General features: G+C 43.1%; 1 protein-coding gene across 10 annotated transcripts in view; it reads left to right on the top strand.

Annotated features, from left to right (window-relative positions):
* The window catches only part of Plc21C (Phospholipase C at 21C), a 298,940-nt gene that overhangs the window by 224,235 nt on the left and 62,942 nt on the right, over positions 1-11,763 (top strand). For all 10 annotated transcript variants that reach the window (XM_069301328.1, XM_069301327.1, XM_069301326.1 and 7 more), the window contains 2 exons: positions 8,065-8,165; positions 8,599-8,789. In XM_069301328.1, the coding sequence (XP_069157429.1) occupies positions 8,065-8,165; positions 8,599-8,789 (292 nt within the window). The remainder of the gene's footprint in view (positions 1-8,064; positions 8,166-8,598; positions 8,790-11,763) is intronic.

The raw sequence follows: 11,763 nt of genomic DNA, 5'->3' as shown, positions 1-11,763 counted from the left end.
GTTGGGTAGCCCCCCCATGTTGGTGGGGGTGAGTAGCCCCCCATGTTGGTGGGGGTGAGTAGCCCCCCATGTTGGTGGGGGTGGGTGAGTAGTCCCCCCATGTTGCTGGGGGTGGGTGAGTAGCCCCCATGTTGCTAAGGGGAGTGAGAGTAGCCCCCCATGTTGCTGGGGTGAGTAGCCCCCCCCCCATGTTGGTGGGGGTGAGTAGCCCCCATGTTGGTGGGGGTGAGTAGCCCCCCCATGTTGCCGGGGGTGGGTGAATAGCCCCCATGCTGCTCTGAGGCAAGAAGCAGCCCCCGACATAAAGTTTGCTCAAAGTCCTCTGGAAGAAACGCTTTTCTAAAACTTGGATCTTGATTGCCAAGTTTCTGTTATTTGCTAGCCAACGCTTGTGACGTTAGTGCTCCGTTTCACGCTCTATAAACACGACACAAACACCTCTTTTATCTTCCCGTGTTCCAGGGGTCCGAAATCTTTTTTTTTTGTCCTTTGGGGATCAATTTCCAGCGTTACCTCAACCTTATCAGCGTCAATTTAGCGTTGAATGAGCGTTATTTTTTTAGATATTGTGTCCAGTGGCAGTATTGTGTTTCCAGGAGGTAATAAATGGTTGCAAAATACTGGTAGTAATTAACATGGAATGGTAAAATGGAGTGTTGCCATGGAGGCCCCCGTTATTGGTCTGGGGTGTTGCCATGGAGGCCCCCGTTATTGGTCTGGAGTGTTGCCATGGAGGCCCCGTTACTGGTCTGTGAGTGTTGCCATGGAGGCTCCGTTATTGGTCTGGGATGTTGCCATGGAGGCCCCGTTTCTGGTCTGGGGGTGTTGCCATGGAGGCCCCCGTTATTGGTCTGGGGTGTTGCCATGGAGGCCCCCGTTATTGGTCTGGAGTGTTGCCATGGAGGCCCCGTTACTGGTCTGTGGGTGTTGCCATGGAGGCTCCGTTATTGGTCTGGGATGTTGCCATGGAGGCCCCGTTACTGGTCTGGGGGTGTTGCCATGGAGGCTCCGTTATTGGTCTGGGATGTTGCCATGGAGGCCCCGTTACTGGTCTGGGGTGTTGCCATGGAGGCCACGTTACTGGTGTGGAGTGTTGCCATGGAGGCCCCGTTACTGATCTGGTGTGTTGCCATGGAGGCCCTGTTACTAGTCTGGTGTGTTGCCATGGAGATCCCGTTACCGGTCTGAAACGTTGCCATGGAAGCCCCCGTTACTGGTCTGGAATTCAATTTTTGTAACTTCCAGGAGTCAAACCTTAGCGATAAATCTGTAATAATTTCCAAATATAAAAATTAAAAACAAAAACACTAATATATATATATATATTTTTACCCAGAAAGGCTATTAAAACCTCGCCGATTAAGAGCATATACAATCCTCTTTCAATTAATTTGGTTAGTTCTGGAAAGGTTATATTTCCAGAATGCGGAGAAAATATTTTGCTTCCCTCATAATTACTTGTATTCAAATAGTTATTCACCAAGGTTTACTGGCTCGTTGGTCACTAATGCGGCAGTGGGGCCCTTAGGAGGCAGGCTTTGCTGCCTGCCTTTAAGCCCTGATGCAGGCTTTGTAGTCTCCCTTCAAGCCATGATGCCGGCTTTTCAGACCCTTCAAGCCCTGATGCAGGCTTTGCAGCGTCCCTTTAAGCCCTGATGTAGGCTTTGTAGCGTCCCTTTAAGCCCTGATGCAGGCTTTGTAGCCTCCCTCTAAGCCTTGATGCAGGCTTTTCAGCCTCCCTTTAAGCCCCGATGCAGGCTTTTCAGCGTCCCTTTAAGCCCTGATGTAGGCTTTGTAGCGTCCCTTTAAGCCCTGATGCAGGCTTTGTAGCCTCCCTCTAAGCCCTGATGCAGGCTTTGCAGCGTCCCTTTAAGCCCCGATGCAGGCTTTGTAGCGTCCCTTTAAGCCCTGATGCAGGCTTTGTAGCCTCCCTCTAAGCCCCGATGCAGGCTTTTCAGCGTCCCTTCAAGCCCTGACGCAGGCTTCCCAGAGCCTCCGCCCCCAGCCGCGAGGCCCTGGCGCAGGCGAAAGAGTGTGAATCATTTAAAGAGGACTGACTGCATAAAATTACAAAAGGACACCGAAATAACATTTTGATATGCTGGCCATGGTAAAGAGAGCGTGATGGCTGCCTCTCTTAACCCCTAAGCGGCGCAACTCTCAAAATTAGCGGAAGTTCAGAGGTCTGCTCAGAGCCGAGAGGTGAGAGTTACGAGGAAAGGCTACTGGAATTAAACCTCACGTCACTGGAAGAGTTTGGAGAGACATGATTACCACCTTCAGAATTCCTATGGGAGCTGAGACAGGGGTAGATAACAGCAAATTATATAGCACGGCAGGAACACAAACAAGGGGACACAGGCGGAAACTTGAGTACCCAAATGAGACAAACGTATTAGAAAGAATTTTATCAGTATCAAGAGTTGTTAATAAATGGAATGCATTAGGAAGCGATGTGGTGGAGACAGACTCCATACACAAATGTAAATATGAAACAGCCCAATAGCCTCAGGAATCTGTGCACCAGGTGATTGACGATTGAGAGGCGGCACCAAAGAGCCGAAACTCAACCCCCCGCAAACACAATTATATAAGAACACATACAGAAACTCCAGATGTTTACGAAGGACGTAACAAGTGGAATGGCCTAAGAGGTAGTTAAGGTTAACTAGGCAATTAACCCACCTTCCCTACACACTACACACGTTCCAGACCCACGTTCTACCTGTGCAAAACACAAGCTTTTGTCTTTCTACCTCTATTTACCAGTGCAAACTAAATTGTTTGTTCTTTGACACGTCACATTTTCTTTATTTCCCGCGCACACACACACACACACACACCGTCATCTTCAAACACCTTTGTCCTAAACACACACACACACACACACACACGGGCCACTGTCCTGAAATATATTTCCCCCTTTCCCTAAGCGCTTCACTTCCACAGTACAAAGCATTTTTGTCCAGATCTGTATCCAGGCTTTGGTCCAGACAACAGCTTTCTCCACCACAATACACTTTCCAGGAAGCGCGCCATCTTTATCCCTGTATTCCAGTTTCCAGAAGGAAACACGGCACTATATTTTTGTGTTTTTTTTTCCCAGTCCCATTTTGGTAATCTTAAAGAGTTAAACTGCAGGTTATCTCCGGTTGCTGCCGGCGTAGAGGGAGACGCATCACTGCCCTCACTTGGTGCATGGTCCACCTGTTGGGCTGCATGTTCCACCTGTTGGGCTGCATGTTCCACCTGTTGTGGTCCTCGTCTAGTGCGTCATGGTCCTCGTCTAGTGCGTCCTGGTGCTAAATGTACGTCCGTAGTGCGTCCTGGTGCTAAATGTACCTCCGTAGTGCGTCCTAGTGCTAAATGTACGTCCGTAGTGCGTCCTGGTGCTAAATGTACGTCCGTAGTGCGTCCTGGTGCTAAATGTACCTCCGTAGTGCGTCCTGGTGCTAAATGTACGTCCGTAGTGCGTCCTGGTGCTAAATGTACCTCCGTAGTGCGTCCTGGTGCTAAATGTACGTCCGTAGTGCGTCCTGGTGCTAAATGTACCTCCGTAGTGCGTCCTGGTGCTAACTGTACGTCCGTAGTGCGTCCTGGTGCTAAATGTACCTCCGTAGTGCGTCCTAGTGCTAAATGTACGTCCGTAGTGCGTCCCCGGGCGCTGCCCAATGGAACCCTTTGCCTTCATAAAGAGAAGGAAGAGTTCGCAAACTAAGTCGTTAACTTTTTGGAAATTTCGGATCCACGCTTTAACTTTTTTTTTCTTGAGAGTTTTCTCACTGGACGACAGAAAATGGAAAAAGAGGAATGTTATTTCTTGATAGAGCCGTAGGGTGTCCTTCGGCTCTATGCTCTTGTGCGCCTCATTCGATTTCCATTAGAGCCCAGTCCTTTGGCCTCTATTGGCAGAGTTTCTTTCACCCTGATGCACCTGCTCGCCTAGCAGTAAATAGGTACCTGGGAGTTAGACAGCTGCTACGGGCTGCTTCCTGGGAGGGGGAGGGGAGGGTGTAACTGAAAAAGGAGGCCTGGTCTAGGACCGGGCCGCGGGGACACTAAAAAGCCCCGAAATCATCTCAAGATAACCTCAAGATAGATCCCCCAACATAACATAATTAGTGAAAGGTGGCTGGCCAAGCCCCTAGAGTTCCTGACCGATAGGGAGACAGAGGGAAGAAGATAGGGGGGAGACAGAGAAGAAGGGGGGGCAGAGAAGGGGGTGATTGGGGAATGAGGTGGGAGGAGACGGAAATAAAAGAAGGGGGGATGGGAGATCCGGACGCAACCGGGTACTATACCTAGTATACACACTTCAGAACAAAGCAATGCTTTCGAAAAAAAAAAGTTCGAACGTCATCAATCGTGAGTCGTATGTAAAGCATTTTGGTTTATTTATTTTCACTCATAAACGGGCTTTAGTGGTTGGATTTAATAAGTATATGACCATTATTTAGGAGGACATGCTGGCGAGATGTTTATTAGCACGAAGAACCGTCTATATTATGACGCATTTAATTTCATTACAGCACTGTAATTTGGACGTAATGATCATTAGCGGAAAAAATACAGTGCTTTAGTATTTTTGGACAAATTAATATGCAACAATAAGGAGTTATTTGCATGTTAGTATTATAAAATATGACGTCCTGTGTATAATTATGTATTAAAACTCTCTCTCTCACACACACACACACACACACACACACACACACACACACACACACACACACACACACACACACACACACACACACACACACACACACAGCAGCAGCATATGCCAGGTTGGCTAACATAAGAACGGCCTTTAGAAACTTGTGTAAGGAATCTTTCAGAACATTATATACCACATATGTCAGACCAATCCTGGAGTATGCGGCACCAGCATGGAGTCCATATCTAGTCAAGGATAAGACTAAACTGGAAAAGGTTCAAAGGTTTGCCACCAGACTAGTACCCGAGCTGAGAGGTATGAGCTACGAGGAGAGACTACGGGAATGAAACCTCACTTCGTTGGAAGACAGAAGAGTTAAAAAATAAAATGTTTATTTAGGTAAGGTACATACATACAATAAATTTTTACAAAGATTGGTTGACTTATAGGTAGAGCTAGTACATACAATGCCTAAAGCCACTATTACGCAAAGCGTTTCGGGCATGATAAACTTAAATGACAAGCTTAATACTAATTGAGCATAATGAGTAGAATGAAAACATAGCTGAAAAAGCAGCACAAATACAATTATGTCGACAAACAGCGCTCTTTAAAAAAAAACAGACATTGGTTGACAATAGAAGGGTAAGGTAGGTTACAGGGAATTTATTAGGTATAGCTTCGTTTTTATCTTAAACTGGTTGAGAGAGGTACAGTCTTTAACATGGTTGGGAAGGTCATTCCACATTCTGGGCCCCTTGATTTGTAGAGCATTTCTAGTTTGATTAAGTCGTACTCTAGGAATATCAAAACTGTATTTATTTCTGGTGTGGTGCTCATGGGTTCTGTTACAACCTTCTATGAAGCTTTTGAGATCAGGATTGGCATTATAGTTTAGTGTTTTATATATGTATAATACACATGAGAGAATGTGCAGTGACTTAATGTCTAACATATTCAGAGATTTGAGTAGGGGTACCGAGTGATGTCTGGGGCCAGAGTTGGATATTGTCCTAATAGCAGCTTTGTGTTGAGTAATTAGAGGACGTAAGTGATTTTGGGTAGTAGAGCCCCAAGCACAAATACCATAGTTGAGATATGGATAGATAAGGGAGTAATAGAGAGTCACCAGGGCAGGGTGTGGTACATAATATCTGATCTTAGAAAGAATGCCCACAGTTTTTGAAACTTTTTTTGATATATTTAGAATGTGTCCCTGGAAATTCAGCTTGTGGTCAATGAGAATGCCAAGGAATTTGCCATCTAATTTGTTACAAATTTGGGTATTGTTTATTTTGAGATTTATTTGATTAGAGGATTTATTGCCAAACAGAATATAGAAAGTTTTGTCAATGTTAAGGGTGAGTTTGTTGGCAGTTAGCCAAAGATGGACTTTATTTAGCTCAGTATTTACTGTGGCATTTAGAGCAAGGGGGTCAGGACTGGAGTAAATGAAGGTTGTGTCGTCAGCAAATAGAATTGGTTTGAGGTGTTGGGAGGCATTTGGAAGGTCATTAATGTAGATGAGAAAGAGGAGAGGGCCAAGTATGCTGCCCTGAGGAACACCAATGTTGATGGGTAGGGTGGGAGAAATTGTATTATTCACAGAAACATATTGGAGCCTGTCAGTAAGGTAGGATTTGAGGCATTGTAGGGAGTGTCCTCTGACTCCATAATGATGTAATTTAAGAAGAAGGTTTTGGTTAGGGGGGACATGATCACCCCATTCAAGATCCTCAAGGGAATTGACAGGGTTGATAAAGACAGGCTGTTTAACACAAGGGGCACACGCACTAGGGGACACAGGTGGAAACTGAGTGCCCAAATGAGCCACAGAGATATTAGAAAGAACTTTTTTAGTGTCAGAGTGGTTGACAAATGGAATGCATTAGGAAGTGATGTGGTGGAGGCTGACTCCATACACAGTTTCAAGTGTAGATATGATAGAGCCCAATAGGCTCAGGAACCTGTACACCTGTTGATTGACAGTTGAGAGGCGGGACCAAAGAGCCAGAGCTCAACCCTCGCAAGCACAACTAGGTGAGTACAACTAGGTGAGTACACGCACACACTCGCACTCACACTCTCGCGTTATACGACAAAGAGTACTGGGAAGACGGGACACCACGAGCGTAGCTCTCATCCTGTAACTACACTTGATCCCCTGCTCTAAATGCCACAGTAAATACTGAGCTAAATAAAGTCCATCTGTGGCTAACTGCCAACAAACTCACCCTTAACATTGACAAAACTTTCTATATTCTGTTTGGCAATAAATCCTCTAATCAAATAAATCTCAAAATAAACAATACCCAAATTTGTAACAAATTAGATGGCAAATTCCTTGGCATTCTCATTGACCACAAGCTGAATTTCCAGGGACACATTCTAAACATATCAAAAAAAGTTTCAAAAACTGTGGGCATTCTTTCTAAGATCAGATATTATGTACCACACCCTGCCCTGGTGACTCTCTATTACTCCCTTATCTATCCATATCTCAACTATGGTATTTGTGCTTGGGGCTCTACTACCCAAAATCACTTACGTCCTCTAATTACTCAACACAAAGCTGCTATTAGGACAATATCCAATTCTGGCCCCAGACATCACTCGGTACCCCTACTCAAATCTCTGAATATGTTAGACATCAAGTCACTGCACATTCTCTCATGTGTATTATACATATATAAAACGCTAAACTATAATGCCAATCCTGATCTCAAAAGCTTCATAGAAGGTTGTAACAGAACCCACGAGCACCACACCAGAAATAAATACAGTTTTGATATTCCTAGAGTACGACTTAATCAAACCAGAAATGCTCTACAAATCAAGGGGCCCAGAATGTGGAATGACCTTCCCAACCATGTTAAAGACTGTACCTCTCTCAACCAGTTTAAGTTAAAAACAAAGCTATACCTAATAAATTCCCTGTAACCTACCTTACCCCTCTGTTGTCAACCCATGTATGTTTTTTGTTTTATTTTTTTGTTTTTCAAATCAACGCTGTTTGAATGTAATTTTCTGTAATAATTTGTAATTGTATTTGTGCTGCTTTTTCAACAATGTTCCCCCTCTTTTACCTCTATTTTTATTTGTTCTCAACACATTTTATTCTTTTTACCCATTAGTTTTAAGCTTTAGTCATTAATGTTTTTCCTGCCCGAAACGCTTTGCGTAATAGTGGCTTTAGGCATTGTATGTACTAGCTCTATCTATAAAGCCAACAAACTTTGTAAAATCTCTTTATGTATGTACCTTACCTAAATAAAAATTATTATTATTATTATTATTACTTGGGTAATTACACTTAGTTAATTACAATAATGACTGGCTGGCAGCCAGAGGGTAGGTATGGCTAGTGGTGGCTGATGTCTATGTTCCCTCCCCCCCTCCCTGGCCAGACGGACACTGTGGGAGTGGAGATCTTCACCTGGGACACCTTCCTCGTCTTCTACCACATGCTTACCAACAGGCTCGAGGTGGAGAAGGTCTTCTGTTCTGTGTGAGTACTGGTGGTGGTGGTGTGTTCTGTGTGAGTACTGGTGGTGGTGGTGTGTTCTGTGTGAGTACTGGTGGTGGTGGTGTATTCTGTGTGAGTGGTGGTGTGTTCTGTGTGAGTACTGGTGGTGGTGGTGTGTTCTGTGTGAGTACTGGTGGTGGTGGTGTGTTCTGTGTGAGTACTGGGGTGGTGGTGTGTTCTGTGGTGGTGGTGGTGTGTTCTGTGTGAGTACTGGTGGTGGTGTTCTGTGGTTATGGTAGTCTTATGGCTGTGTGGTGTTCTGTGGTTGTTGTGTGGTGTTCTGTGGTGGTGGTGTGTGTAATAGTAGCTGTGTTCTGGCAGGTAGTGAGGATGATGGCTGAGTGACTTGATATCTAAGAGTCAGGAGCCCATATGATCAGGAGTGTGTAGTGTAACTATAGTATTAACCTTGCAGAACTGACCAGCCATTCAGCGCCAGCAAGAGGACCAAGCTCCGAGGAATGAGTGTAGAGCAGTTGGTAAAGTTCCTGAACGAGGAGCAGAGGGATCCTCGCCTCAATGAGATCCTCTACCCTTATGCCGACACTGCCAAGGCTACGGAGGTCATCAGGGACTACGAACCTCTCAAGGAAAATATTAGTAAAAGTAAGTCGCAGGCATGAACCAGACACTGTTGGGTTTTTTTATGCATTACATCTAAAGATGGGGGTCTGAATTATTTGTTATAATTAAATACCTTCCTAACAGGATATGGACATGGCATTTAAAAACTCTTCCAGTTCCTCAGAGGTGGGGAGTGTGTCCCCCCACTCCAATACAGTTGGCATATTCTCTATGGATCATGACACTGCATGCTCTTTAATCTCTAGGCCAGGATTAGTCAGGCATTTAAACAAGTATTTAAGAAACCTGTGCATCTGTTCTTAATTATGGTGGCTTTGTTTACATTTACTAACAGGTTATGAGCTTGGAAACTTCACAATCTTTTCACAAAGTTTAACAAAGTTTTTATTGTTACGCACAAACTTTTAGAGCTTCGGAACTCGTAAACTGTTTAATAAATGTAAACAAGACAGAGATGCTTGAGGGAAGATGTACAGGTCATCAGTGGTTGTGTAAATGCTTGATGAATCCTGGCCCTGGTTTGACTAATCTAAGTGCATATTTACACAACCAGAAGCTAAGGGTTTTGATGCTTATTGGCACAAACCTGTAACATCTTGAGCTCCTATGCTTTCTGGTATTGTGTGGGTCTCCCTGCTTGTGGAGTCCCATCCACCTAATAATTTTAATTGATACAAAGATTATATGATTTTTATAAAAGATACAGTGAAGAATTCTTTTACTTGAATTTACCTGAGAGTCACTATCTTGTGGCCTAGATGATGACAGGAGGATGGCAGCTTGTCAAAGGTCCCCTCATTTGTCCTGATGCTTTTATTGAGCTGGATCTCAAATTGCAACAGTCTTTTGACATTAATGGCTTTGGTGAGTAGGCGGATCCATGGGTTTATAACGCTATGGGTGAAAAAGCATCTCTGTTTTCTATCCTGCATTGTGGTTATAGAGTTTGAAACCATTGCTCCTTGTTTGTGTTACATTTGACATTTTAAAGATGGGGTCTGGATAAATATCCTCTAAATTGTTCATTACTGTATTTTAAAAGTTTCGAGATAAACTCTGTCATGTCTGGTTTACAATACAGTATTGTTAGTCCTCTGACCCTCAACTATTCCAGGTATAAGAGTTGACTTCATTCAGGAAGGATTTTTATTTCCCAGAGTTGATTTTTTTCCAAAGTATATGTGTCTTTCTGAACTTGAGGTCTCCATGCTTGGATACAATGATCCACTTGAGTTGTAAAGTTGAATAACTACCATCTTTTCCCCTGAAGTCAAAGTTTTGTTTGACTATTCCTAGGATTTTTTTGCTGCAGCTCCCACTTGTTGCATAACTTAGTGATTAGTTGATTCTGATTTCAAGGTCCTTTTCTTCATCAACGTGCTGCAAGATAATGTTATTATTTTTTGTAACTGTGATGTGCATTATACCCTAGGTGCAAGGTTTTGCATTTTTTGACGTTAAAAATTATTTGCCACTCCACTTATGGAGTTTATATACTTCTTTGTGAGGCCTCAATATCATTGTCACTTCCTACTTTCCCATAAATCTTAGTATCATCTGCAAATTTGATGATGTGATTTGTAATATTCTTGTCTATTGTCATTTATGCATATGATAAAAAGGGTTGGTCCCCAAAATGGAACCTTGAAGTACTCCACTTCCCACATTTCTACAGTCAGATTCATTTCTGTTCAGGACACTACTTTGCTTTCTTTGTTTTTTAACCATTTCTAGTATTTTGCCATTTATTCAATCTGCTTGTACTATTTTTGCCAGTCTTTCACGTGGTACCTTTCTCAAAGGCTTTAGCAAAGTCCTTTGTATGATCTTCAGAAAGTGAATAACTGGTTACCATTTCCAAAAATGTGAGCAGGTTTGTAATGCAGAACTTTTTTAACAAAACCATATTGTGTGGATTTTACCAGATTGTTCGTGGTGAGATGGTAAATGAATCCTTCCCTTTAGGATTCTCTACACGAGCTTGCAGAGATGTGAAATAAAACTGATCAAATGGTAGTTTTCATGGGTAAACAACAAGCTATATCACGGCACTAATTGCAGAGCATTTTGGGCATGACTTAAAGGTAATTAGGTAGTTTAAAAGTTTAATGGTGTAACACTGGATACTAAATGATAAGTTATCATATTTAAATTGTTAAAATTATTTACAATTTTTAAGTGATATTTAGAAACTGTAGATTTAACAAAAATTCAAATGTAGTATTTAACGTTTGTAATAACTTTCAGATATTTCACATATCAGTCAGTGAGGTGGTACATGCGTGTTCCAAGCAACCTAGACCAGGGTCTGTCAAGCACTTAGTGTTCACTTACAAATTCTGTGCATATTTCCTCAACCATGGTCTCTTAGTCAGTGTGTATTAAAGGTTTACGAGCTTGAAAATGTCACAACCAAAGGTTGTTATTGTTATAAACATGCTTGTAGTGCCTCAGAGGTCAAACTCTTTAGCACAGATTAAGCTGCCATGATTAAAGAAATAATAATAATAGTTCATTTTATTGGGGACAAACAGCATGTGTGTGTGTATGTATATTCATTATGCTAATATTGAGGTTCCCCAAAGGTTGAATTGCTCTGACCCTCCACAGGATGAAACCCTACAACAGTTGACCAATTACCAAGGTACATATGTACCCTTAGCTGAAGAGAGGCATTAGATGATAGGAAATGTGCCAAACTATTTCTGTCCTGCTGGGGGACTTGTAAGTGGGACACTTAAGTGCTTGATGACTACTGATTCTGTTTACCATCCCTTAGGGGTTGAAGAGTAACCCCCCTCCCCCTCCCTTAACTGGATGTTTCTGACTACTGTCAGGTCTGCACATTTGGGGTTACCTTTGTGCTGAACATCTGCCTGTAACAAAGCTTCTCTTAATGATTGCTTTGTGCCCAGCAATCTTTGACCAGTGACCAAATACACCATAGTGGTCATATTGGTCTGCTAATGCACTGTTGTAGATACAGCTGTTCTTA

This window comes from Procambarus clarkii, chromosome 45, assembly GCF_040958095.1.
Source record: "Procambarus clarkii isolate CNS0578487 chromosome 45, FALCON_Pclarkii_2.0, whole genome shotgun sequence".
Taxonomy (NCBI): Eukaryota; Metazoa; Arthropoda; class Malacostraca; order Decapoda; family Cambaridae; genus Procambarus; species Procambarus clarkii.
Note: the sequence above shows the minus strand (reverse complement) of the source record. Positions and strands in the feature narration are given on the sequence as shown.